Raw genomic sequence first — 27,484 nt, forward strand, 5'->3', positions numbered from 1 at the left:
TCCTTTGTGTCCATCAGCCTTTCTGCCTGGATGATTGCAGTGGCTCTTCCTGTAGTCTCCTGCAATCCCAGCTCTATTGGGATATGGACTTGAGAGTGGCAGCCTTGTTCCACAGAGAACATAATAAACAGTTAATAGACTAAAGGACAATTCTCTAATCTGGATCTGGATCTGAACTAACATGACCTGAAACTCAGTTGTGTTACCTGCTTCCTGGGATATCCCTGCTCCTTTGAATCTGCAGAATCAGCGTTATTCCAGAGGGAAAAGGTGGATATATTCATTACTTGTCCATGAAAATTTAAAATGATGATGCATCTACAACCCTAAACCACCCAAAACTTGTAGGAAATACAATCTTTCATCACCAGGTATTTCCTGTGTGGTCAATTAAAAAATTTTAACAGCTTCTGGATAGTTGGAATAAACAGAATTCAGCTTTACTTTTCATGTACCATTTGCAATAGCCAAATGTTAACTGCACAGTGCAGCCTGTGACCTAATGGTGGCATCTCCTTAGGAGCCCCCGGTGCTGGAGGCCGTGTGGCACCTGCACAGCAGTGGCATCGCTGGCCTGGCAGAGCTGCTGGAGAGGTGAGCGGGGCTCTGTGGGTTTGCAGATGTAGCTAATCTCCTAAAGCCTATTGGAATATAATCAGGGATTAGTCATGAGTGTTCTGGACTGAGGATATAGTCAGGTGCTGGCAAGGGATCAGATTAGCAGGATTAAGGAGCTGCTGTGGGTTTGGGGGGTTACTCTGGGGTAATTAGCTCAGTTTAGGTGCGGTGGCTCCTCGGTGTCCACCAGCTGGACTCGAGAAGAAATCTTGCTCTGCAGAGGCTGGGTGCTTCCATCTTCACAAAATCTTACATTTTTTGGTCTGGCAGAGTTAATCTCCAGAGAATAGTTAGTCCAAGAATTTTAGTTTTTGGGTTTTGTCCCCCAACGAGTGTCCAAGGCCAGGTTGGACGGGGCTTGGAGCAACCTGGGATAGTGAAAGGTGTCCCTGCCCATGCAGGGAGTGAGACAAGATGAACATTAAGGTCCCTTCCAACCCAACCCATTCCATTATTGCATGATACAGAGCTAACAACTCGCCCATTTGTGAAGTTCAGGTTGTCTCCTTATTGTGTCAAAAGAGTGTCCCAGTGATCTTTTAGGCTTTTGATGCTGGTTTACTTGTCTGTTCACAATGAAAGCCTTCGGTGCCCACTGTGCTTCCAATTTAAGGGAACCAAGGGCATAGATTAAGAATTTAATTTATTTTTTGAAGCATTTTTACCCAAGTGTCTTAGAAATTGGAACTGAAATTCTTCTAGCAGAGGTTTCTCAATGGAAACATTTTCATGTCAGAGATGAGGAAATACTTGGATGCACAATTTCACACACATTTTTTCCTTTGCATGCGTGTGTTGTGGGATCTTTTTATAAAGCAAATAATATAAAAAGCAACTGTTTGTAAAGCAAACGTGCTGGTCCAAGTTAAATAAATGAAGTGGTACATTTAGGGCAGAATGCACAGGTGGCTCTTGCCTGGGCCCAGAGGATGGTGGTGGAGACAGCCAAGCCTTATGGAAAGCAGGAGGCATTGAACTGAAGGTGCTTTTGTGTGTTCCAGGAGCCCAGCAGGCCCAGCAGCAGTGGAGTGGCTCTGCAGCAGCCTCTGTGGCCTCTGTGAGCAGGCTGGGGACATGCCCTGTGGGGACACACAGCTGGCACAGCGACTTCTCTCAGGCAAGGCCCTGGGCTGGGTGCAGGGCAGAACGTCAGAGGTGTAACAACACCGGCCTCACTTTGGGTTTCCTTACCTCATTTTTCTGGGGAATATATTTTTTATGTATTTGGCAAATTTAGCAAATTTTCTCCCTTTAAAAAATAATTGATTTGAATTTTTCCATCCCTTGGAGTTATGGTAACTCAGGAAATTGTAGTTGTGGGGGGCGTGGTTCAGTGGGGATACGCTGGCACTGTGACACTCTGCAAAGTCTGAGAGATTTTGGGCCAGAAATATTTCATGGTTCCATTTCCTCCCTATCAATTTCTATTATTTATTTTCTTAGTTTATTTAGGCAAAAATCCCTGCAGTCACCGACTGTGGACCAGTGCAGCTGGTCAAGTACAGCCCCTCTGAGTTCTGCTGAGGTTGTGGAGCATAGCTGCAAATTCTTTAGACTTTATAACCCTTGAAGTTCTGGATTCTTTTTCCTGGGAGTAATTTTACTCCAAGACAGTAAATGACTCCTGCTGAGTGGAGGCTTTTCAGAGACTGTTGGGACAGGTGGGAGGGGAAGGAGCAGGTGACCTGTGTGCAAGGGGGATGCTGGAATACCGATTCCTTCCTGATTTGCAGACTTTGCCATCGTGTTTCTTCAGAATGGCTTTGAGCAGGCTTCGGAGCTGGGAAGGAAGGTGGAATTCCAGAAGGTTGCCTACGTAAGGACAAAATGAACCTGGTTACAAATTGTGCTTTAATAAAGGAATTCCATTCATCTCTGGCTCTTGCTGAGTACAAATAATCCAGAGCTTGGAGCAGCAAGGAGAGGGTGGTGGTACAGGTGCTGGAGTGGGGGAAATGGTGAAACCAGGAGTGAGACTTTTTGTATGGAGAATTGCTCCAAGGTGGCACATCAAGGCATTTTTAAACTTCCTTTCACCTGGATTGCTTGGGTGTTCCATTTGAATATGAGACATGGAATGCTGGTGAGGTTGGAAAATGCTGCCCTCCTGTCTATTTTACCTGCTCTACTGCAGAGCCTGAGGTAAAAGTGAAGCTTTAAGAGGGACAAAACTCTTTCTTTGAGTCAATTTACTTTTTCTGCACTGAACTGCAGCTCTTTAAAACTCTAAATCCCTTAATTTGTCAATTTTGAACAGATCTGCCGTGCTGTTTTACAGAGAATGCTGGCATGTAAGTATTGCTGTGATCCCAGCTTTGTGCAGCCACTGCTGTTTCCAAGACTTCTCTTCCTTGCTCACTGCTGAATCCCTAAGGAGAAATCCTTTGCCTGGCTGCTCTGTCTGTGCTGTTGTGCATAATATTTATGTCACTGATTTTATTTGCCTCTGCTTTCCCTGTCGTTCTAAAGTGTCTGCAGACACTGCAGTAATTTCTTGCCTTTTATGCTACTTTTTTTTTTCTACTCCCAGCTGTAACATCATATAGATACCTGATCTGATTTCCTGTTTTTTAACAGGTTTGCTTGGAAGCAGGTGGAGCACAGAGGTTAGGCCAGGGTCAGTTTTGCTGCTTAGATTTATTTTTTTCTGCCTAGTAAATTAAACTTTGAGTTTACAGTGTTATGAGTGCTTTTGCTGACTCACCGCTTGGATTTGCAGGCTAGTGTTTTCTGAAACCCCTATTTTGGTGCTGAGCAAAGACATCTAATGTAGGTGTGCAGTCTTTAAGCACCAGTGTTTGTGAACTGCAACGTGCCTGCCTTGGCCTGAGCTGCCCTGGTGCCGCTGCTGAGGGCTCAACGCAGCAGTGCCTGGTTTACCAGCAAATCCTGGCGCAGAAGGACTAAACACACACACAGGGGGGTTATTTTTGTCCTGTGTCACAGCTGATCCTCACGGGGAGATGCTGTACCTGCTGTTGTCACGTTCCTTACACCCCTCCCGTGTCCCACACCCCTGGCCGGTGTCACCTGACTGTGCAGCTGCTGTCACTCCTGTCTCCTTAGTGACAGCGCTTCCCCGCTTTCCTTGCTGGCACGTTTCCTGCTCTGCGCTGCTGCAGAGGCTGCTGCTTTTTCTCTGCTGTAAGGTGACCCCATCCCAGGACATGCCACCTCCCCTCCATCCCTGTGGGCACTGCCAGCCCCATCCCTTGCCCCAGGTCTCGCAGGGAGCACTGTCTGTACGTAGAGATGCCTCACAGACCTTGTGAGTTCTTCTGGAAAGGGAAAGCTGCAAGAGAAGTGTTTTATTGTTTAATATGTATGAATCCCGTCTCAGGTGGCCCTTTTACAGTTGAAAAGCAGCCCTTCTCAACAGAGGAGCAGGGATTTTGGAGGAGGAGGAACATGCTGTTGGCAGGCAGACAGGAGTCTGCATCCTGCTCTTCATTTGCCCTTCCCGTTTGCGCAGCCTGCACTGCCACACTCGCAGTCTGCCTGCCTGCAAAAATGCATTACACGAGGTTTATATAAGATATTTTATTAGTCCATACTTTTGGGTCACCTTTGAGGGGTCTCACTTCATTAATCTTTGGAGAACATTAGGATTTTTAATGTAAAAGAATTCCCTGTTACTGAAGACCTTCACAGGAGGAGAAGGACAGGCTGGGAGTAGCATGGGAGCAGTGTGTTCACTGTAATGATCTGGCAGTGTTGAACTGCTGTGCCTGAAGATAAGCTGAGTTTATCTCCTTTGCTTTATTCTCCCCTACTTAACCTTAAAGTATTCCTCAGCAGGAGAGCAGAGTGTTACATCCTGATGCTGTGGTGGCACGTGAGGGACTCCGGTTTGCTGCCCCTGCTCAGTAAATGTTTTTTTTTATGTTTTTTTTTTTCTTAACTAGATGATTTTAGTACACAAACCAAGCTCCTTTAGCAGTTGAAAGAGGAGGGTTTTCAAGGCAGGGTGGCACAAAGCAGAAGTGCTGCTGCAGCAGACTGCAAAGCAAAGGGTCTCGCAGTCTGTGGGCTCGGAGTGGTGTGGGCTGATCGTCAAGACAACGCGCTGCGCAAGCTGCCAACCTGTTTGATCTCTCCCCGTCGTTTTTGGGGCAGATCGAGCTTTTAAAGGAATTCCTCCGATGCAAACGGCACATTACAAACGTGTGGCCCTCCCCCAGCCTGCTCTTTGCTCGGACCGTGGTTTCCAGGGTGGTTAATTCAGCTTGTGCAAATCCCTGCCTCCAGACAGGCTTCACAGTGCTCACGCTCGCGGATGCACGACACCATTAGGGTTGGGTTTGGAAATGAAATACTAATTTTATATGCATTTTTCGATGGCTTCATTATTAGCATGTTCTTGAAAATGCTTTTAAATTGGTTCAAGGTCAGTGATAATAGTTTCTGAGTCTCTGTGTCACTTTGGAGAATATCTGGTAAGAGTTTAGCGCTGCTGAGTGGCTTCTGCACATTTCCCTAGCAGGGTCATCTTTGCAAAGGGGCACAAATTGCTCATTCCTGTTAGTTCCTGCGTGGGGTTTAGTGTCACAGTTCTTTTCTCATTGGGTTTTTGTGTGTTTTGGGGTACAGGGGTGCTTGATGCTGTTGGTAAAGAGAAGCAGGAAGATGTTTCCATGGTGCAAGCTGTGAGCTTCTGGTAAGAAACGTTCCAAACAGTGTCAGGAGGAGGTTTTCATCCACTGTTGCACTTCTTACTGAAATAGGAGGAATGCTGTGGGGTGTTTTTTTACTTATCTACACGCCCCCCACCCCTCCCAGTGCTACTTGTGCTTGGTATTCTCCTCTAATAAAATATGTGCCGACAAAAGTGCTTGTAAAAAAGATAAGGGCCAGATAGGAAAGTGGGTTCTGGCAGTGCTGGAACCAACCCTGGACCTCCCTCTTGTCGTGCCAAAAATTCCCCATCAAGTTTTCTCACTGCTTCTGAGCAGAAACACCTGGAAGGTGCAATCATCTCCAATTCCTGCTTCCAAACTTGTTTTATTTAACTGCTTTGTACATGTCACCTTCAGCCCCGTGCAGGGATACACACCTTAGACTCACATTTATAAATCTGATGGCTACATAGTGTTGAGTAACCACAAGTTGGTTTTGTTTTTAAATACACACAAAAAAGTATATATTTGTGGCAATTTGAGAAGATGGATGTAGAATAAAAATAAGTCGTTCACCCTAAGCTGCAGCTGGTTGTTCATATTTCATCAGCAGCTGGTGGATCATATATTACCAATACCTGGCTGATCATAATTAGTCAGTACCTGGTTGATGCTATTTAATCAGTACCTGGCTGACATTATTTCTGGCATTTCCTTGTCCTTTGCAGGCTGAATGTGTTCAATGTGTCACTTTATGGAAGTGTGGCTCACCCGGATTCCTTGAGGCAGTTTTTCAGACACACCCTGACTGAGGTTCTCACCTACAACCCCGTGCTGAAAGGTGGGAAGGGGCAGGGACAGGTGTCTCCAGGTGTGTCCAGAGCTCTGTCCCACACTGGGGCCCAGCCAGAGCAGCCTCCAGGCTTCTCAGCCCCTTCCCGGGGTCTGTATAAGCAGGGTGCCAAATCAGGCAAAAAAAGTCATCTGAGGGTCATAGTTCGGGAGAAAATTTTGGGCAGGAAGGTTTCTAATCCTGGGTCAGTAATTGTGAAGCTTGATGTTTTTAGGAAGAAATATGTTTGAGCTATAAAATCTCTGGTAAAATCCCCATGAGCTGTGATCTGCTTGTCTGTTGTGTGGGAGAAGCTGTGTCATTGCTGGCTTCCAGATGAAAGAGGTTAATGAAGGAAAAGCTGATTCCTTGCTGATTCTCTGTGCCTGTGCCATGTCAGCCTACGCAGGTGTGATCACAAAACCAGCTCTGGGGTGGCAGTGCCATAATGGAACAGCCCAGTCCTTGTGCCACAGCCCATGTTCAAAAGGCAAATGGGAGACAGAATTCCACTGGGCAGTTTTCATGTGTCTGACTGCACAAGGGAAACTTACACATTTTGGGTGTATTTTAAAGCCTGTTGCTGAAGTTTTCTCTTTCTGGGTGCAGTGTCTGATGCCATCCAGATGCAGAAGGAGTGGAGCTTTACCAGGACTTCTCCACTGCTCACGGCTCTGTATCGCAAAGTACGTCTGCCTGGTGTCACCCAGAGAACTTTATTATCTTGGGTTTACATCCACTGAAATACCTGAAATCAGATTATTGGAAATTAGTGCAACATTATCCAGTTGCAGAATCCAAACCAGTTGCCAGAAACTCTGTGAAGAGGAAGCGTGAAGGGAAGGAACTACAGTGTTTTTTGCTAGTGCAAAGCTCTTAGTGAGAACAAAGATGCTGTTTGGAGATGTGAATTTTCACTGGTACAGAATAAGACGTGAGTTCTGAAAGAATGGGAATTTTACTATTTATTGTAGCTGGTGCTGGTTCCAATCCAGCAGGATAGCTTGAAAAAGTCACAGAAAAGCCATCTACCTGTCCATCTTGTCTGCATTCCCCTGTTTCTTGTGGCTGTATGTCCTAGCTAACAGGAATTGCCATCACTCCTCCAGCTGTTGGTGGCATTCAGTGTGAAGGAGTCCATCTGCCAGCTGCAGCAAGTCCTGGAGACCCACGAGGTGAACTGGCAGCACGTCCTGTCCTGTGTGTCCACGCTGGTGGTGTGCCAGGCTGAGGCTGAGCAGCTCTTCAAGGGTAGGTGGGCACTGCCACGCTGGTGTGTGCCTGTGCTGCTGGGGTGGGGAACAGGGGAGTCATCCACGGGGGCCGTCTGGAAAGGATTCCTGTGTGGAAAGGAACAGCAGAACAGCTGCTTTTCCACTCAGACATCCCATGGCCGTGGTTCCATGTGAATGCCAGGCCTCGTGCCTGCCACTTCTCAAACTTTGTGTACAGCTCAGGGTGGTTGGTTGATAATTACCTTCATTATTAATTGGCATAGTGATTACTTAAGCTTACTTCTAGCTCACCCTCACTAGCAGAGCTTGTTTGTGAGAATTCCTTCCTAATTATCCCAGTGCTGGACTCCCTACAGGGAATCCAAGTGTGTTTGACAGTTGAAAGTGCATGAAAAAATAAAATCAGACCCCAGAGTTTCTCCAGGCTGCAATACATGTCCTGCCTGATGTTTTATCACAGATATTTGTCTTCATTTACTGTGGAAAATACAGCACTGTTGTCAGGAGCAAAGTGTGAGGTTATTGTTTTACGTTCCTAGATCTCCTGAGCCATCTCCTGCTAAAGGCCTTTGGGAATTATGACATGGAAAATATGATCACTGCATTCCTGATCGCTCGTCAGGCTGCTCTGGAGGGCCCTGCTGTCTTCATGCCTTACTCTGAGTGGTTTAAGGTGAGACTAAGTGAGGCCTGACTGTTGAGCTTTGTTTTAATTGTGTGAGGAAACCTGTGCATAAGGAATGTTCTGCTGCGTGGAGAAAGCCTTGTTCCAGACAGGATAACCAGGAATGAGAAAGGGGAAGAACAAAAAAAAAAAAAAAAAAAAAAAAAAAGAAAAGTACAAGTGATTGTATTGATATTAGGAATGATTGAATATTTATTATTGCCTTTGTGTCTGCAAAGAATAAATTTATTTGGCTTTCCCCAGTTTTCCCTCCTTTCATCTTTTAAGTCCACCTTGCCTGTTCTAGTTATTTGCTAGGAATGCAGACATGTAATTCCTGTTACAATCATCATCTTGGATGGGTTTCAGTATCTTGATAAGCAGCACTGTTGTTGTTGCATAAGTTGGGGGTTATGGCAGAGGAAGCATTCCTGTTTCCTGGAGGTTTGCATGCATCTGTAATTGCTGTGTTTGACCTTGCAGATAATTGGTTGTTGCTTTTAACTGTAAACAGGTGGGTGTTTTAGGGATGCAAATCTCCACGTCAATTCAACCTGGAAATTCCTTTGTATGAGTTTGCAAATCTAAGCTCAGCTTTGGCTGATAGAGCGTCCAGGAGGTATCAAAAGGCAAACTGGTTGTGTTCTCTGTAGTCTCAGACTGGTTATTTTCCTTAGAATGCCCAGATAAACCTGTGTAGAAACCCACAGATTTGTGGTTCCCTCATGAATCTCAATCTTTCGGTGCATCTCAAAGTTGCCTTGTTTAAGAGTTCTCATGGCAGCAAGCTTCCAGAGACTTCAGTAAGTCACCATGACACAAGGGAGCCCCTCTGCTCTGGAGCCAGGCTGGGAGAGCTGGGGGTGCTCACCTGGAGAAGGGAAGGCTCCAGGGAGAGCTCAGAGCCCCTTGCAGGGCCTAAAGGGGCTCCAGGAGAGCTGGAGAGGGACTGGGGACAAGGCATGGAGGGACAGGACACAGGGAATGGCTTCCCAGTGCCAGAGAGTGGATTTAGATGGGATATTGGGCAGGAATTCCTGGCTGTGAGGGTGGGGATGCCCTGGCACAGGGTGCCCAGAGAAGCTGTGGCTACCCCATCCTTGGAAGTGTCCAAGACCAAGTTGGATGGGGCTTGGAGCAACCTTGGGTAGTGGAAGGTGTCCCTGCCCATGGCAGGGGATTGGATCTAGATGGTCTTTCAAGTCCCTCCCACCCAAACCATTCCATGATTCTACAAACTTTCTTTGGAGACTTTTCTTCAGAAAGATTCTCCTGACAGAAATGGGATGTTTGGCATTTGTGTGCTCGGCCATGGCACTGCTTGGATGAGGATTCTCTCCACGCTGAAAGGCTGTCTCATCATTTTTCCCTGTTTCAGGCTTCCTTTGGGAATGCTGGTGGCCAGCACGGGAGCAGTAAGAAAGCTCTGGTCTTCCTCTTCGAGTTCCTGTCAGAGCTGGTGCCCTTTGAAGCTGCGCCGTACCTGAAGGTGAGAAGGTGCTGACAGAGGTGGTTTTCAGGTCCAGAACTGCCCCAAAGTGACTGTCCTTGTGCCTTTCAGTAGGTTCAGCTCATTGTAAATGTTGTTATAGTAATTGCATTACTTCTGGTTCATTATTCAAACCCTTTTCTTCCTGAAACAAGGAAGGACAAGATTCTTTTGTTGACGATGGGAGTTCCTTTCCTGAGTTTAAGCACTTCACTGATTTTGTTTGTTTGTTTGTTTGTTGTTGGGAAAAATTGTGCCAGTTGCCATGAAAATGACTGGTCCTTAACCAAGCAATAATGCCTTCTTTGGGGAATATTTGAGGTAAATGATGGCTGCAAACATTAGTCAGAATTAGTTAGTTAGAATTTTACATGGGTTTCCTGTCAAAATGGCAAATCTCACTGTGATTTTCACGTTTCAGGTGCATATCATGTACCCGCCTTTTGTGCCCACGAAACACCGGTCCCTGCTCTTGGAGTATATCACTCTGGCTAAAACCCGACTGGCCGACCTCAAGGTCAGGAAAAATGGTCTCTTTTGAGAAGAATTCTTTCTGGATCTGTCAAACCTTGCTGTGTGTGACCACCTGCACCTCTCACCTCACACAGGTGGCCATAGAAGACATGGGACTCTATGAAGACCTCTCTTCCACCGATGAGGCCGTGCAGGTACTGCTGCTCTGTCTCCCAGTTTTCTCATCAGCCATGTCCCTTTTCCTCTGGAAAAGCACTTAGGTTACCAACCTCCCTGCCATTCCAAAGCTGGCTGTGCTGCCAAGTCTCCGGCTTTAAGCCAAGGGGTTTTAGTGGCCATAAGTACGGGATCTCCCCAGTTTTCAGGAAAACTGGAGTGACATTTTATAGGAATCTTGATTCTTTTCAGTGGAGCACTTCCCCTCTGTGGTGTGGGACCAAAGCGTGGATATTCAAAGGAGATTTGGGGATGGAATCTACACTCTGCAGTTTCACACTGTGGTTAATGATGAATGCTGGGTAACAACAGTGATTTATAAGGAAGTGTTTGGCTTTATTATTCCTTCCTACATTTTGATCAGAGGAAGAGGCCTCACTTATACAGTCCATGATTACATGAAATACAGGCTGGAGGCAGGGTAGCTGAATTACTACAAGAAACCCAGTCTGTGATAAACTCACAGGAGTAAGCGAAGACTTAATTTAATTTTTCCAAGTCTGCTCTGGTTGTCAGTTGAGAAACTTGTTGCAGTTTGAGGTGTCTTACAACTCAAACAAGAGAAACCCAGGGTGTCAGCGCCTCTGCCTGCAGGCACAGGCTGGAAGTGGAGATGATGTGTCTTAATTCCACATGAACAACCAAAATAGAATCACAATAATCCAAATTCAGAACAGAAAAGGTAAGTTTATCATCACTCTCTATTTCTCACGTCTTTCTCTCGTTCCTCGTGTGAGGCAGCCCCAGACCCAGGCACTCCGTGATGTTGAAAAGGCCCTTCAGATATTTGAAAACACAAGGAAGATCCCAACCTCTGTGATAGAAGCCAGGTACTGTGTGCTTTTCAGCTCCTCCTGGACTTAGCTAGAATAATGGTAATAACAGTAATTGTAGAAGCAAAGTCTGAATCAAAATAAAGAAACAAGAAAAACTGAGGATGTGAGCAAGGAAGGTTTGGGGAAGTTCTTCCCACTTCCTGAGGAGTCATCTTAATAGAGGATATTTGTGGGGAGAGTGAAAAGGCACACTCCCCTGCGCAGAAGAAGTCCAAAATTATTATAATAAAATGCAAAATTAAAGAAATTAAAAACCATTGGCTAATCTGAACCTGTGGTTATTCATGTTACCATGAACATTTTGTATTTGCAGGAGCCAAATTAACTCCTGAGGTGTGGAGGTGGCACTTTGGACCTTCGGCATTGTTAACACTTTGCTCTGTTTATTTTCCCAGCATTTTCAGACGACCATATTACACTTCCTGGTTCCTTCCAGCTTTGCTCAGGCCCCGTGTGGTCAGTATTTGGCTTTTTCTTTGCCCCTCCCATTAGCTGTGTGTTTGTACACAGATAATTTGTCTCTAACCTGCCTTTTCCTCTCTTGAAGCTCCCTAAAACCCCAGATGGACTCATGGCTTTTATAGACTCCTTGAAGAGGTATTCAGATTTCTCAGTGTTGTTTTCTGTGCTGCTGGGCTTTCATTTTGGGACACTTGATATCAGATTATCAGGGGCTTTGACACCTTGGTTACAACCAACCTCTTGGCAGGGCTTGGTGGCCCAGGTCTGTGGCTTGCAGGTTGTGCATGGAGGAGCTTATCTGTGAAGTCTTCAGGTCTGTAATTAGTCCTCTGGCCACTGTGAAATCATTATTTAGGAGTGCCTCTGGCTCCAAGCCAGGTACATTTTGATGCAAATCTTGGAGGCTACAGCTGAATATAAAATTTCCCCAGGAATATCAGCCCTCTCTGTGAAAGGCTCTTTGGGAGAGGATAAGGGAGGAGTGAAAGACGAGACTTAAATGTCTGCTAACACACAAGGAACACCAGGATGATGTCCCAGGAGGACACAGCTCCTCTCAGGAGTCGAGCTGGCCCTGTATGCATGTTTAAAAGTGTTTTTCTGCACTGCAGGCACAGCTTTATTTTACATCCAGTAGTTCCTCTGTAACCTCCCATGAAGGAAGAATGTTTGCAACACTGTCTGCAAATGAGGTGCTTGGTCCTGCCTTGTCATTCCAGTCTGGCTCTAAAATTAAAGACTGGATCATTTAGTGAAATTAAAGTTGTAAGAGAAGCAGCTGTGTTCTGGGGAGCCTCGTGGGACGTGTTTTTAGCAGCGAGTGCCTGCCCTGCAGAGAGGAGGTCACACCTTGTTCTCAGCACGTTCGTGTTTTACACGTGTGAGTGCTGCATCTCACAGCTCACACTCTTATGAGATCTTAGACATGAACTAGATATGAAATAATCATTAAAACATTAATTAATAACATATATAGTGTTGGGTTTGTGTGTGCTACACATGTGCAATACTTGCTGTGAAAGCCTTGGCTAGAAATCTCTGCCCCTCATGTCAGATGATTAAAAAATGCTTCAGATGCTCTTTATGCTTCAGAGTCCCTCTAATTACATTTCATAGAAGGGCTGTTGTTTGTACTTATTTAATAAAGCTGCAGTTTGTGGTTATGCAGGGTAATAAATCTCTTCTTTTTCACAGAGCTGATAAAATACCTTCAAACCTGTACTCCACGTACCTGCAAGCCTGTCATGCCATGAACGAAAAGGTGTTACAAGGTAAAAAATACAACATTTACTTATGGATCAATATGAAATGTTAATTTTTCCACTGATGCCCTCCTGAATTGAAAATTTTCAAAGATTTATGGCTGAATAGGTATTTAATCCATATAAATATGTGTTATGTTCTTAATGCTGTATTGAGGTGTTAAATCCTTACTCCTGTAATGGCTTTTTCTGCCAGCCCTGCTTGGGTGGGATTTCTGCAGTCCCTGGGAGCTCTGTGCTGTGCTGAGGCTGCAGATGATGCCTGAGCCTGAGCTGGCTGAATTCCACCTCCAAGACCTTTCCATGAATCAGCGTTTGCAGCTCGAGCTGCTCAGCCCAGGCTGGGAATCTGCTGTGCTGGGAACCTGCTGTGCTGATCCCTTGTGCAGTGACACTTGTGCTGTCTGAACCCCTGGCATCCTCTTTTAAGAGAGGATTAGGGAGATCCTGGGGGGAAGGAGGGGCTGGGAAAGGGATTGCAGCTCCTGGTTTGTAGGTGTTGGGGTGGGAGGGCTCCTACTGATTTCGGGTCCCATCGCTGCAGCTTTACTGGGGCAGGATAATGGATATTTAATGAGGGTATTTCATGAGCTCTGCTGTCTCTGTCAGCAAGTGGGTGTTTCAAACACACCTTGTAGTGGTTTACACACAATGAAAAGGTCAGGCTGGTGAGCAGAGATGGTTCCCAGAGCGTGGTGGGGATAAGTTACAGATTCGTACTCTGACTACGGAGATAAATCTGCAGCCAAGCCCTGCTCAGGGCCTTTGAAGCTTTCTGGAGATGCTGTGGCTGGAGAGGCGTGACAGAGCCGTCCCCGGGCACCGCAGATGTGCAGCAGGCTGGCCTGGCTGCAGGGTTGGCCTGGCAACCGCGGGATGGGGTCCCTGCGGGCCGGGATGGGATCCGCAGCATCCCGGCAGCTCCGCAGGGCTCCCTGCACTGCCGCTGACCTCTAGTGGCACTGCCTGCGCGGCGTGCCGCCCTCCTGGGCAGCCCCAGCCATGTCCCCTTCCCCTGCTGTCCCCTGTGCTCTGATCCTCTTCCCTGCTCCCTGCCCCATCCCCGGGCTCTGCACACAGCCGGGATTTAGGGCAGGGTTGAGCACTGGGCAGCCGCAAGCCCTTCTGTCAGTGCTCACTCTTGCACACGCAGGTGACTCAGTGGGCTCCTAACACCTTATTTTCCAGCGTGTTTACAGCCAGTATCAATTTCAACCTTTGTTGTTTGCTGTTCCTGCTCCTGGGTGATTTATCCTGGGCCTTGTACAAGAAGCTGTTCCTGTCTAACCAACTCTGGGGGGATTTGGGGCTGTGGCAGTCGCTGGTGGTATCTCTTTCTAGTGGTAGAAGGAATTTCCTTTTATTCCTTCTTGTAAACAAAAAGCCGGAGTAACATGGAACATCTGGAGAAGCTGGCGATGTATCCATGCTGTAATGTCTCTCTCTGCATTTTGAGCCTGGCTTCAGTCTTCTGAGGACAGCAAATGTTACTGTGAGGGGCAGAGCTAAAGGAAGTGGGAAGAAAACTCTGAAAACAGGATTTTTTTGCCTCCGGTCTTTAAAAACTGAATTCCTTTTTGCAACTAGGCATAAACCCATAAATTATTAATTAAATAGCACATTCCAAATGTAAAAACAAAGCTCTACGTGTGGCAGCCTGACAGTTTGGGGTTTTGTTAGGGCTTCAGGAAAAGTAAATTCTGCTTCTACAGAAAGTGCAGGCAGAAATTGCTGAATGCATTTCCTCTCTTCCTTGTCTAGATGACTCCAAAGCAGAGCCCAGCCATTCCAAAGAGCCTTTTGAGCAGCTGAAGGCTGAACTGGCTGAGCTCAGGTCGCTGGTTGTGGAGCAGGCTCAGTGGGAAGGTATGAGGGAGCTGCTTCTCACTGACTGTCCCAAAAGCTGCCTGAATGAAGTGTGGCTGGTGCTGGCCAAAGGCCCAGCAGGAGTTCCTGCCACTGGTAACCTGAAGCTGGTAATCCTTCAGAGCTGATAATCCTTCCAGCTATGAATATGTACATTTTAATGTCTGATGTATTCCCGTGCTTAATTTGGGATTTACCTTTGTGATAATCACACCAATCTCTGCTGCCCCACTCCGGGGGCTCACCTGGTGACTCGGGCCCCCTTTGGAAAGCATCTTCCTCTCTGACATGATAAAAAGTAACGCTGTGGATGCTGATCCACTGGGTCCCAGCCAACATTTTTTTGCTTATTAAAGCTTTTCCTAACATACTTTTGACTCTGACCGATTAAAGTTTATATTTTGCTTGTTCTTGCTGCTGTGGGGGGTCGTAACTGTTCCATGCCTGCTGTCCTGACCCCTCCCCGCAGAGGTGCCCGCTCGGATTGCTGTGATTTCGGAGAGACTCCGCAGCGTGCTGGGTGACAGCAGCGAGGAGGACGGAGCTGCTCCTTTGGATTCCCCAGTCCAAGTGGCCGTTCCTGCCCCCAGGCTGGCACCCTGCCACCACAGCGTGAGTACCATCTGGCTTGGGCTGAGGAACAGTGGGGCTGGGTAGGGAAAAATGCATCTGGATAGCAGGTGTGAAAGGCTGCTTTGTCTGCCGACAGCAGGAGATACACTTCTCCTTTTGTCTCCCTTGTCCTGCCCTGCACAGACTATTCCTGTGTTTTAACCACCTGGAAGTTGCTGGATCATGGGGGATCTGGAGATATTTTCTACCAGAGCAGTCCTGTGATGAGCAAGGCTTTCCCCAACAGCCGTATCTAGGTGTTTATTGTGTGCTGGGATCATTCCTGGGCTGTCATGGGCTTAATTTTCCATCCTTAGTGGCAGTGGACCTGTACAGCTTACAGTGAGTATCATTAACCACTGTGTCTCCTTGTTTTAGTGTCAGGAAACGCAATATATACAGAGCAGAAAACTAGGTGTAGGTGTCCAGCCTGGCAAGCAGGAATCAGCAGTGTGGGTTTTATTCCAGGTTTGTTCCTGGTGGTTTTTATTTCAGGTTGTTGATCTTCTGCTGACATCATTCTGCCAAACCCTACTAGCTGCTTCCTCTTTTAACCCTCCTGACAGGTAAGATGTGAGTCAAAGAGTAGGAGAACCAAAATTGGGTGATAACCGGAATTCCAGCTCTTGTGCAGGGCTGAGGAGGGACTTTGGGTGTTCATACCCCCATGCCAGGCTGGCAGCTGCAGGCTGCTTCCCCCGGAGTTTCTGCCCTCCAAGAACCTCACTCTGAGGTACATGAGTAAATAAAACCTGTTTCTTCTCTGTGGTTACAGATCCTTTCAGCAAAGTGGCCTTTGGCTCTGCTTTGTGCTCTGTGACAGGGATTAAACACCCCCCACAAACAGTGCCCGTTTCAGCCCAGTGGTGGTGGATGGCAGCGAAGCCAATCCCTTTTGTCCTGGGATCCCTTTTGTCCTGGGATCCCTTTTGTCCTGGAATCGATTCCCCCTGGCAAGGACTCGGGTTGGTTCTGGCCTGGCCGAGGAGGGAGAGGCAGCACTCCCCTGCACTGGAAGCACTGCTGCGAGTCAGCTCCTCCTCGACATAGCAGAGCCTGTAAACATTATGGGCAACATGTCAGTGGAAAATCACTTTGTTGGGCAACAAGGACGTGCTGAGGAGCTGGCTGGGATCCCAGCTGCCGCGGTGCTCTCCGGAGGGCAGCGTGCTTTGGCAGCCAGGGCATCCTTCCCTCTCTCGAACTGCTTTGCCCCGGAGCAGATGAATCACTGTTAAAAACCTGATTGAAAAGTCGCTGTGACAAACGAAGAGTCCCAGGAAATGGTGTCTAAGCACAGCTCCCACTGGTCTCCTCTGAGGATGGGCTTTTCTGTTATCTGGGTGGGAAAATCCCTCCCTCCCTCCCTGCCCCTGCTTTGCAGCAGGGCCTTGTCATAGCAATTCCTTTCTGCTTTGTTCTGTGATCCCATTTATTGCTCTGCCTCTGGTTACCCTGTGCTCTGACTGTGCCCCAGGCAGCTCCTCCTGTCCTTGTCACCTCAGAGGCCACTTTGGCCTGCTGAGATGACAAGAAGTATTTGAGATGCCATCCATTGTGTGAGGCAGGGCACTGGTGGGGGGCATGTCTGTAGGGGTTCTCTGCTCAAGAACCCCAAAAGTGCCCCTTCCTCTGAGCCTGTGAGTGGAATGATAATTGTGCTGTGTTTACAGACAAGCATGCATCAGCTTCAGGGTGTTCAAGCATTTTTAATTACCTATTCCTGTGTTGGGGATAAATTTAATGAGCCTGTGGTTTCACCCTCTGCAGGCAGGGCCCGTGCCTCTCCTTGGTGGTGAAGATGATGTGTGGACACAGGAATCTCCTGCCTGCACTCCTGGGCAGGCTCTGCCAGCTTATTTATCATCAGGTCAGCTTTCCAGCCAGGAATCCTACGGTGCTAAAGGCCATCCTACTTCATTTCCTGAGCTGGGGGGCATGGACCTGTCTGGGCTGCACTGTGGAGGGACTTCACCAGCCTCCAGGCTTCCAAAAAATACCCTGTTTTGGTCAAAGAGTATGAAGTTGCCCTCAGGAATGTGAGGAGAATTTTTCCCTACAGAAATACTACTTGTGGAAGGTTAATGCATTCTGAGACATTTTAACAGAAGCTAAAATAGGCAAGTTTAGGAAAGAGACAAAAGAAAAATGGCAGGATGCTTCATTCCTAATCTTCCACATTGAATAACTCAGCTGTAAAAATTAAAAAATAAAATTAAAATACTCCTATCTGGGCTGAAGGAGTGCATGGTTTTGTTATTAAAGCATTGCTTGGTTTATTTCCTCTCCCCTGTGATATTGCAAGGGTGAAAATAACAGGCTGATAGACTAAATTAGCTGTCAGAGAAGCCAAAAAGCCTTGAGAATCCCAAAATCTGAATTTACAGTGAGTTATTTCAGGTTGCTGTATTGGAGAAACCTCCCATTCTGCTGCGGGTTGTCTCTCATCTGCTCAGTTGTTGCTGCACTACCGGTGGGCAGAAACAATGCTCTGCTCCTTCACTAAGCCTGAGTTTTTTCCCTGAGAAACCTTGTTTTGGTACAAAATGTTACAATAATACAAGTGAAGTGTTATAGTATTAAAAATGAAATATTAAACTGTTACAATGAGACAAAGAAGATGTAAAAAATTTACAAATGTTATAAAGTTACCAAAAATATCTCTCCTGTTCTTTACTTATTTTCCCTTTCAGGGTCCTTCCCTCAGTGCCGCTCATAGTTTAGGACTAGCAGCTTTTGTGATTCACTTAAGTGAATGCAGAGCTTTAATTCCTGGAGTGGAAGCCAGTTTTGGGGTTTCTCAGCCTGTTCCTGGAAAGGCCCTTTCTGTTTCAGAGTACTGGAGCTCCTTGCTCGTGTGCAGGACAGAAGAGTCGTTTGCCTTCTGCCTGAGGTGAGGTGGGGCATCCACCACCTCCTTGCTCCCCCAGCTTTTTGGGATGCTGGGAAGGCTCCCGTGGAGGATTTCCAGAGCCTGTGGAGGTGGTTGAACCAACCAGACAATGGAGTTCTTTCCTTTTCTCTCTCAGGTTTTGCACTGCAGCAGCCGCTTATCTGATGTGCAAGTTCTCATCCTGCTCTTATGAAGATTTTTGTGCCTTGATTCCCCCTGGCCTGATTAAAAAGGTAAAAGGGAAGAAGTTTTGCTATTACCAATTTCCTGCTGCAGGTCCCTGTGCAAGTATCACACCAAGAAAACAATGTAGAAATACACCTCAGTGCCCTCCCCTCCTAGCTCTTGGTGCCTCTGCTTGTTTGGCAGTTCCACACAAGCAGAGGTGGCTCTGGGCCTGCCGTGAGCAGGGTGTGATGTTTCCATTCCAGCTGCAGTACCTCGTGCCACGGCTGAGCTTGGAAGCTCGGGGAGTCCTGTGTGAGGAGGCCAAAGCTGCCCTCAGCTGGAGTTCCCTGTCCTGCCCCTCTCTGAACTACAGGAGAGCCAGCCTGTGTTTGTGGAAGCAAGCACGCTTCCAGGAGCTCTTGGAGGAAAAGGCATTCCAGGTACAAATCTTTTCCATCACCCAAATTCACCATCTGATTCTCACCTTTTTAGATCTTCCCTTTGCAATTTCCTTATTGGTGATCAAAAGCTTCTTGTAAGAACTTAATGCCTGAAAGTAAGAACGAAATACCTGAAAAGTTGTCTGGCAGCTGAGTCATGTGGGCTGGGATGTTGATGGGGATGATAAGATAGAAAGAGAAAACCAGAGGTAAAACTTTTGTGTCCTACTTCTTGGAAAAGCAGGAAGCTTGGCAAGCTGTAGAAGCTCAGGCACTGCAGAGCAAAGGCCTGTCCATCACCCTGGCTCCCTGCTGTGCTCTCTGTGAAGTGATGGAGAGGCAAATAACTGGAAATCCTTGCTTTTCTGGTGCTTTGTCTAAATGCCAGTGTTCCCCCGAGCCACCTGTGCACCTTGGATTGCCTGGCTCAGCCTCGCTCAAAGCACCTCAGCTATTCTCTTTGTACCACCTTTGCAAAGTCTCTGATTTGACAGACTCTCTTTTTTTTAACACACTTCCTCTAAAACCAGTTTGTCTTTGTGCAGAGCAGTTTGTGGTGTTCCTAGAATGAGTCCTTGTGCTTGGCTGGCTCAGTGTCCAGGGCTGGAACACCCCTGTGTTAGAACCTGTCTTTGATGCTCACACCGCCTGTCTGAGCTTTGCTCATTTTACCTTTATTTCTAATAACACCCGTTCATCCTGGTATCTGGGCTCGGAGGGGATGAGTGTGTTTGGAAATGTCAAAGGGATGGGTGTGCGTGGGACAGGCTTTATGGGATTTCCATGAATTTTTGAAGGCCAGTGGGGTTTTAGCTTGAATTTTTTAATAAGAGAAACAGGACAGGAACTTCTTTGGGTTGATGTCTCTTGTTTCATATCTCTTAATCCACACGGGATTGTGTCTGGAGAGGAAGTGAAGGTGGGGTTTATGTGGGGCAGCAGGTGGCTGTTCTGCTCAAGTTATTTCCCCTGGTGTTCTTCCCTGCTCCTAAATCCTTGTTTTTCCCAGCTATCTTTCAGAGAGTGGCTGCTGATGGAGCTGGAAGTGTGCCCTGAAAAGGACATCCTCTCTGCTTCAGAAAGGTAAGGGCCAAGGGGCTCTGTTGGAAAGGGAATAGTGCAAGAGTCTCCCATCAAAATTAGGGAAAAACACTGAAGATCAGGAAGTAAATGAAGAGTTGCTGCAGGATACAAATGCCTGTTGCCTGCTGTGGTTTGTCCTGAGTTCAAGCACTGCTGGAATGAGCTCTGTGTATGTTTTTACTTGAGGAAGGCCAGGCTGGATGGGGCTTGGACTGGTGGAGCCATGGCAGGGGGTAGAACTGGATGGGCTGTAAGGTCCTTTCCAACCCAAGCCATTCCATGGTTCTCTGAGGCTCACCCACACAGCCTGCATGTGCAGCCCTTCCAAACAACTTGTGACAAACCCTCCCTGTTCTGGAAGCCAGAGCTGGGTGGGGTCTGCTGGAGGACTCTTCATGTCTGTACTTACATGGTGCTTTTATCTGAGCACACATCACTCATCACACTTGATGTGTGAGCTTCCTTCTACATCAAGGGAAGGGCATCATTCCAGTAGGTTTCCCATCTCCTCCTTTTCCTTACTGCAGACAGGATTTCCATTACTGGGCCATCTATCAGCGGTACCTTCCTGCACCTTCTGCTGCTGGTGGCTGTGATGGAGACCTGGAGAAGGCTTGTGGAGTCATCATCAATGCCATCCTGGATTCCTCACAGAGGTATTCTGTGCCATGACTTCCCCTTCTGGTAATGGCCTTGAGGCTGTGCACTGGGAGCTTGTCCCTTCCGTGGGACTGGGGAAGCCATTCCCTTCTGGTCTGGCTGGAAGTGGGAGCTGGGAGGTGGCCCCGTGTGACTCACCAGTCTGAGCATAAGCCTCTTGCTTTAGGTGACAGAGGTCTGGGGCTGCAGCCACAGAGAGGCCCTCGTCTGGCTGTCTTTTTTAAGTTGACTTTGCACTCAGATTTGTTCGGCCAGACAAGCAGCAATGCCCCAGGGGCGTGGCTGGAGCTGGAAAATGAGGAGGGAGGTTAGAGCAGAGCTGCTGCCTCAGCTACAGCTTATTTAGGGCACAATGTCTGAGCTCTGTGTTCATCTGAAGCATCTGACTGTATTTGAACTGTGCTGTCCCCTGGGCTAGCAGGGTGAGTTACCTCGTGTGTCCTCTAATTTCAGGCTGGACCTGGGTGGCTGTGGCCAGTCGAAGATATCGGTCAGCCCGGAGATTCTCTGCAGGCTGCAGGTGATTTCAGACTCTGAGGATGTTCAGTCCTTGAACTTGACCAAAGTATTCCCTCATTCCTCGCTGTTGGCAAGGCTCCATTCAGCTCTCACGTGTGGGCAGTGCTGTGGGGATGGGGAGAGGTTCTTTTTCATCTCTGGTTGCTTCAGAGAAACAAAGAGGGTTGGAGAGCAGGCTGGTGTGTGGCCCTCACTGGTTTCTCCACCACCCTGTTCAGGAGCTGGTGCTGGAGCTGAGGTGCAGGCCAAAGCTGCTTCCTGGCTGCTCAGCTGCCCAGAAACACTTCCTGTTCGAGATTCTCCGGGGAAGACTGACAGCCAGCCAGCATGGATCTGCTCTGGGAGAGCAGCTGTGGAGGCAGCAGGAGCTGCTGCTGCACAGAAGGTAAGTGCAGGCCTGAGCAGCTGGGAATGCCCCCAGCAACACTGCTGCTCGCGGCAGGGTGCTGTGTGCAGTGTCCTCCCCTCTGGTTCCACAGCAAGGGACAGTGGCACTGGATGTCGTGGGGACAACTGTGCAGGGGACACTTATTCCCTGGCACCCACTGGAATTAGCTGTGTTTCCATGGGCCATCTTGGGCTACGAGTCGCCCCTGCAGCGGGCTGGGTGTCACACATCTTCATGGGGAGGCTGGTTCTCTCCCTGACAGTAACCTCGATATTTCATTCTTCCCTGCTGAAGGATTCTGGTCGGGCTCCCTGCATCCACCCTGATCACCACGTGCTGGAAAGGAAACACAACAGTGCTGGACTGTGATGACTTTTTTTGTTTTGTGAACTCGGAGCTGGTAGGTGACGTGAGCCAAGTGGTGATTGCTAAATGCTCTAGACAAAGACCTCACATTTGAATTTAGGGAAGGAGGTCGCATCCAAACTACCCAGAAAAGCTGTGGCTGCCCCATCCCTGGAAGTGTTCAAGGCCAGGTTGGAGCAACCTGGTCTATGGAAGGTGTTCCTACCCATGGCCCTTTCCAACCCAAATCATTCCATGATTCTGTGACTTTTGGGTTCATTCATTTGGAACTTTGGTGGCATTTTACACTATTGAGAGCAAATCCTTGGGAGTCGCTTTGTTTGGTGAAGTGGGTTACAGACAAACCTCCAGCGTTTCCATGGAGGCCTGGAAGGGGTTGAGCATGAGCCCTTCTCCAATCCCTCTGTCATGCCAGGGCCTTGAACTGTTTTGCTGTAGAGTGAGATCCTCCTCATCCTCCTGAGAAACACCCAGGGACATCCCTGCAGCTTTCTGGAAGGTCATTTGCCTTGCAGGTCCCTCAGGACACTGTTCTGTGCTCCAAGGACAGCTGATTTCTGTTTATTCGTCCTGACTGGCCTTTCCAGGCCCTCCTGCACTGTGATATTAGGCACAGCCAGAAACCTCTGTTCACCCCAAGACTGTTAATCCATCTGCTGCTGCCGCCCTGGGCTCGGGGTGGGCAGGGACGTGGGGGCCGTGCAGCTCAGGTCCGTGGGAGTGCTTTATGTGGAAACCACGTTCCTGCCACCTGAGCTGGCCTGCAGGACTCACAGTGTGGTTCTGTGCTGCCTGAGCCCTTCTCTGCCAGACACCCGAAATGCTCTAAGGAAATCACATTCCAAAGGCAAGGAATGATGATTTTCTTTTCCCTCTCCATGTCTTCCTGCAGAAGAACGTCTGTTCCAGAGGGTACGCGCTCTCCTACGACATCACAGCTCACTTCTTCAGGGTAATGCTGCTTTTGTCACTCTGCCTCACTGTCCCTGCTCAGAGCTTTCCTCCTGATACACGAGGTGTCCCCTTTGTACCCTCCTTCTGAGAACCCTTGATGTAATTCCGAGAAGAGCGGTAATCCAGGAAGATGAGGGGAAGCAGCAGGAGGAAGTAGTGGTGGAGGTGAATTTTAATACAATGCAGCAAAGCTGGTGGGGGAAGGAGCTGTTGGTACACATTTCTTTTGCTGAGCCGTGCTGACCCCTACAGTTATCTCAGATCAGTTTACACACGCTCAGTGAGGGACTTGGAGCAGCAGAGAGGGATGTGTGGAGTCACCCTGTCATTTGTCCTCTTCCAGGGCCTGCTTAATGCCAGCTTGGACTGTGAGGATGCAGCAGAAGGGGTCAACGAGGCTCTAACAAAGTGTCAAACTAAGTGTCCCATGGTGCTCCTCTCTGCAGCGGTAACTGATCTCGTTTTGGCTCTCTGATTTTGGGAGAAATGCAGCACCAGTTCAGAGCTTGTGTTGAACACTATCTAAGTGTGCAACATCCAGCAGAAACTCTTAAAGCCTTTGGAAATGTGCAGGGTGTTTTTGAGCCCTTGGTATCACTGACCCCAGCTCTTGGGGTGCTGCCACAGGGGCTGTTCCAGAGAGGGGAGCTGGAGGCTTGTCCTGGTCTCTGATGCACTGTGTGGGCTGGTGGTTACATCACAAGCAACCAAAATGCCAAAAAATCCCTTTTTTTTCCTCTCTCCTGTGTGTAACTCCTCATGTGCAGTTTTACACAGGTTTTGGTGCATGTGTTGAGCGTGGCCATCACCTCTGTGGAACAGTTCTTTCATTCTGACTGCTCCTGCCAGAGGAGTCCCAGGGCAGCCTGGTGTGAGCCTCTGCATTTCCAGGGCATGACATTTCTCCCATTTCTGATGTGTGCATGTACAGCCTGGGCTTCTTCACTAAGGAGAGGGGAAAAACCTTTCCTTGAGTACCTGGCTGTACCAGACTGCAAGCAACCACTGAGGCCCCACCCCTAATGCTGCTGGCTTCCATCTTTGTCCCCAGCTTTGGTGGCCGAGGCTGGAGCCAGTGCTTTGCTCTCAGTGGAAGAGACTCTTTGGGGCTCCACTTGCAGAAGAACTGGACAGACTGAGGAGCTGGCATGGCTCAGGCACCAGGTGTGTGTGAGGGATGGAGCGTGGAGCTGCTGTCCTGGAGGGACCAGCCCTGGAGGCCAGGCAGGATGGGATGCTCACGTGGGCTGAGGCTTGCAGGACAGCTCTAGACAGACTCCTCTGCAGGGCTTAAACTCAAAATGGGTCATTCTAATTATTTAGTCTGGCCCTGTGTGCAATGTGGGTCAGAGTGCTTCCCCACAGGGAAAAGGGGATCTCTGCAGAGGAGGCTGGGAGGCAGAGTCCTGGTTAGGCACAGCCTCCGCAGGCATTGAGTCACTCCCGGGAGCTGCCGCACCCTTTGCTCCCTGAATTTGGGGCATCTGGGCTCCTGAAGCTGCTCACTGGCTCCTGAAGCTGCTCACTGGCTGCTTGCTTCCTTCTTTACCTCTCCTTACACGGTCTGTCAGTGCCCTGCAGCTTTTCTCCAAAAGCTGGGAGTTTATGTAAGAATCTCCTTGCAGGTTATGACAGGTGATAATCACATGCTTCTGTAGTGTAGAGTTACTGCCTGTCCAACTGCTGATAAAAGAGATTTGGGAATGCTTCTGTCTGCTTCTAGACTTTGGCTTTTTTACAGCTGTCTCCAGGTAGCACCCAACTACAGGGAAAACAAAATGGAGAGAATGATTTACTTTTTTGTCCCAGTCACAAACTTGCACCTTTGCCCAACTCCCCGATTTCCTCCTCATTCACAGCTGTGCTTTTTCCCCTTTTTTATGTCCAAACCCTTGACATGTTTGTTCTGTTTCCCAGGTTCCTTTGTTCAGGAGCAGTTTTCCCTCTCTGTGACCCCTCTTGGCTCTCAGCTGCCTTCCTCCACAGTGCCATCCTGCAGCAGTCACCACGAGGACGAGGGAAGGAGGCACTGGAGAGGCTGGGGGCTGAAGCAGAGCAGGCAAGGCTGGGTGCATTTTATGTGTCTTCTCTTCCCTACACCTGAAAACTAGAAATAGGAGGTCTTTAACTGAGAGAAGTTGTCCTGAGATAGTGCTGCATCCCTGGTAATCCCTGTTGGGAAATCTTGCTGGTGGCTAGTTGATAAAAGGTGGCTGTAAATTGCCAGTTGCTAAATTCTTATCCTAAAGGCAAAGTTGTTCCAAGCTTAAAGTTTTAACTCAGACTCTGGCTCCTGTGAAGTCAGGGAGGGCTTCTCAACAGCCGCATTAAAAGCTGAAGCTGGAGAGGGCCCTGCAGTGATGGAAAGCTCCATCCATGGCCTGCCAGGATTCCCTCTCCCTCCAACAACAGCAGTCCTTGTGGGTTTTAGCTCGGGCAACTTGGCTGGAAAGTTAAGGAGATGCAGGAAGTCTGTGAGACAGCAGCACAGGCATCTTAGGGACTCTGGGAAGTTATGCTGCGATTCCCAGAGACAGATTTCCTGAGGGTTTTCCCAAGTCTGGTCCAGGAAATGGCTCTGCCTGTCACCCCAGTGCAAGGGGAGTTCCCCGGAGGGCTCTGCTGAGGAGGAAGCCGGGCTGCTGCCTGGCAGTTCTGGCTGTGGATTTTCCAGGGAAGAGCCAGGATCAGAGCTCAGCACAGGAAGTGTCCCTGTGCCAGAGGCTCACAGGTGCCAGTGCTGAAGCAGAACCTGGGCCTTGTGTTTACTGTGGAGGTTTTATTGCTCCAGGCAGCAGCTCCTCTTCCTGTGGGATTGACTCCTCCACTGTTGGTGCTGGTCTGGAGCCAGGAGCTGCCAGTCAGAACCTGGTGTCACTGAGCACACTTGGTACACGGGGAACAGCTGCAGCTTTCAGCTCAGCATTCCTGGAGGGTGCCAGGGCCAGTGAGAACCGTGGGAGGGCTGAGGGGAACTGGGGTCCCAGCAGCTGAAACACTCTGTAGTTCATCCAGGTCCAGCCTGGGAAGGTACCTGGTGAGATGTTTGTATTCCCTGATTGGGAAGGTCGAGTTCCAGGTCATCACTACAGGTACAACTAACAGGCAGCCTCTCTCCCCTGCAGCTCCTTGTTGCTCTGCTGTTCTTCTCACTCCTGGATCTCATCTCAGCCAGAATAGCACCAAAGGTGAGTTCAGCCCCGAGGGAATTCTCATGGCAGTGGATGTGTCTGATCAGCTTGGTTTGCTGCCCGAAAATGCTTTGTAGCAGCACTGGGAAGGCTAGGAGCTTGTTCTGCCAGGAGGAAGGGATCAGCAACACCCCAGACAAGCCTGCTGAAAGCCCTTCTGTTCCCATCAGATTAAACCTGTGTTTTCCTCTCACTGACGTTATCTCCCTTTTCACTACTTTCATTTCTCCTCCTGGATGATTTACTGTTTTCAGTTTCCTCTTCAGACTTCACACCTCCCAGGTAGTTCAGGAACCTCATGTCTTGCTCAGCTTTTGTGTAGCATCTCACATCTGTCAGATGATGTTTTTCCTCAGGCTGGAATGTGCTACTTCATGGGAGAAGGGCTGCCCAGCGAGGAGGAACATTAGTTTCCAAATGGTTTAATGCTATTAAGCGAAGGAGCAAAGATGACAGGAACTTCCAGCAGCTGCCTGCCCTGAGCATCCTGCTGCCTGTGAAGGCTTGTTTCTGTCCCTTTGCTGTCACCTCAGCTTTGAAGTGCAGCCGTTTGGGGAGTCACCTCACAGATGGGATCAGGGAGCAGATTCAAGGCAAAAATAACCAACTGGTCTCAGTCTGCCCGTGGGAGAGTCTGGGGGAAGAGCCAGGGAGGAGAGAAACATCTTGAGCAGACAGAGCTGGGAGGTTAATCCATGTAAAATGAGTAATGAAAAAAGAAACCCCACAATAATCCCAAGACACGTCAGTAGAAAGGTTAGAGAGGACAAAAGCTGCTCCAGTGGGGTGGGTGTAGGACGTGCAGTGGTCTGTTGATTAATCCAGGTTGGATGGGGCTTGGAGCAACCTGGGCTAGTGGAAGGTGTCCCTGCCCATGACAGGGGGTGGGACTGGATGATCTTTAAGGTCCCTTCCAACCCAAACCATTCCACGGTGCAGCTTTCCCCTCTCTCAGCTGAGCCCTGTGGTGGCCTGGTTTGGTGAGGAGGACACTGCCTTGCTCTGGTGCCCAGTTTCCTGGGGGAATCCAGGCTGCCAGGTGAGGGGAAGGACTTGGGCTGAATTCTTCAGGTCCGTTAGCAGAGCGCTTCATGTGCAGTCTCCTGTGGGGGTTCCTTTCTGCTTCGGAGTAACTACAGCCCAAGACAAACCAGACCTCTCCTTTCTGACACCCAGGAAGGAGTGGATTTTCAGATGTCTCTGGAATGGTCCCTGGAGATCTTGCAGTGCCTGGAAGAGAGGGGCACATCCTGGCTCCTGCTCTTCCATTCGGCAGAGAGAGGTGAGTCCTGTCCCCAAGGGGTGGAAGGACGGGTGACCCATCCCTTGGGTTGGAGTGTCCCTGGGAGAAGGGGCTGCTGGCCCTTTGGAAGCAGCACAAAAAACACTTGTGTGAAAGCTGAGAAAACATCCTGCTTCTACCCCAGAGTTTGGCAGACCCAAGTGATGATCAGGAATGACTGAACTCAGGTTTGTTCCTGCTGGTAGAGAAAGCCTGAGGGGACAACTTGCTTCTCTTGCTGGTTAGCACCCCCAAGCCCCCGTATTTATTGTGGGCTGGAAGGAAACTGTGCAGCCCTTGTGCTGCTCCAGAAGTGTGAAAGGTGATGTGAGGCCCTCTGAAGGTGCTCAGTGTTCCT

At 48.7% G+C, this 27,484-nt stretch overlaps 1 protein-coding gene across 3 annotated transcripts in view; it reads left to right on the plus strand.

Moving 5' to 3' along the window:
* Window positions 1–27,484, plus strand: part of FANCA (FA complementation group A) — a 32,633-nt gene that overhangs the window by 3,270 nt on the left and 1,879 nt on the right. For all 3 annotated transcript variants that reach the window (XR_005602900.1, XM_039558411.1, XM_039558412.1), the window contains exons 6-39: window positions 521–594; window positions 1,620–1,735; window positions 2,352–2,434; window positions 2,876–2,909; window positions 5,209–5,275; window positions 5,963–6,075; window positions 6,676–6,752; window positions 7,176–7,317; window positions 7,841–7,974; window positions 9,344–9,454; window positions 9,876–9,971; window positions 10,063–10,122; window positions 10,886–10,974; window positions 11,376–11,436; window positions 11,528–11,577; window positions 12,637–12,713; window positions 14,466–14,570; window positions 15,040–15,182; window positions 15,678–15,748; window positions 16,953–17,052; window positions 17,876–18,075; window positions 18,212–18,308; window positions 18,507–18,683; window positions 19,693–19,766; window positions 20,294–20,422; window positions 20,880–20,946; window positions 21,164–21,330; window positions 21,628–21,733; window positions 22,592–22,651; window positions 22,997–23,101; window positions 23,705–23,817; window positions 24,571–24,712; window positions 25,779–25,841; window positions 27,021–27,126. Coding sequence is in view for 2 of the 3 variants with exons in the window: in XM_039558411.1 (XP_039414345.1) it covers window positions 521–594; window positions 1,620–1,735; window positions 2,352–2,434; window positions 2,876–2,909; window positions 5,209–5,275; window positions 5,963–6,075; window positions 6,676–6,752; window positions 7,176–7,317; window positions 7,841–7,974; window positions 9,344–9,454; window positions 9,876–9,971; window positions 10,063–10,122; window positions 10,886–10,974; window positions 11,376–11,436; window positions 11,528–11,577; window positions 12,637–12,713; window positions 14,466–14,570; window positions 15,040–15,182; window positions 15,678–15,748; window positions 16,953–17,052; window positions 17,876–18,075; window positions 18,212–18,308; window positions 18,507–18,683; window positions 19,693–19,766; window positions 20,294–20,422; window positions 20,880–20,946; window positions 21,164–21,330; window positions 21,628–21,733; window positions 22,592–22,651; window positions 22,997–23,101; window positions 23,705–23,817; window positions 24,571–24,712; window positions 25,779–25,841; window positions 27,021–27,126 (3,409 nt within the window). In the remaining variant the exon portion in view is untranslated. The remainder of the gene's footprint in view (window positions 1–520; window positions 595–1,619; window positions 1,736–2,351; window positions 2,435–2,875; window positions 2,910–5,208; window positions 5,276–5,962; window positions 6,076–6,675; window positions 6,753–7,175; window positions 7,318–7,840; window positions 7,975–9,343; window positions 9,455–9,875; window positions 9,972–10,062; window positions 10,123–10,885; window positions 10,975–11,375; window positions 11,437–11,527; window positions 11,578–12,636; window positions 12,714–14,465; window positions 14,571–15,039; window positions 15,183–15,677; window positions 15,749–16,952; window positions 17,053–17,875; window positions 18,076–18,211; window positions 18,309–18,506; window positions 18,684–19,692; window positions 19,767–20,293; window positions 20,423–20,879; window positions 20,947–21,163; window positions 21,331–21,627; window positions 21,734–22,591; window positions 22,652–22,996; window positions 23,102–23,704; window positions 23,818–24,570; window positions 24,713–25,778; window positions 25,842–27,020; window positions 27,127–27,484) is intronic.

This window comes from Corvus cornix, chromosome 11 (assembly GCF_000738735.6).
Source record: "Corvus cornix cornix isolate S_Up_H32 chromosome 11, ASM73873v5, whole genome shotgun sequence".
In the NCBI taxonomy this organism is placed as follows: Eukaryota; Metazoa; Chordata; class Aves; order Passeriformes; family Corvidae; genus Corvus; species Corvus cornix.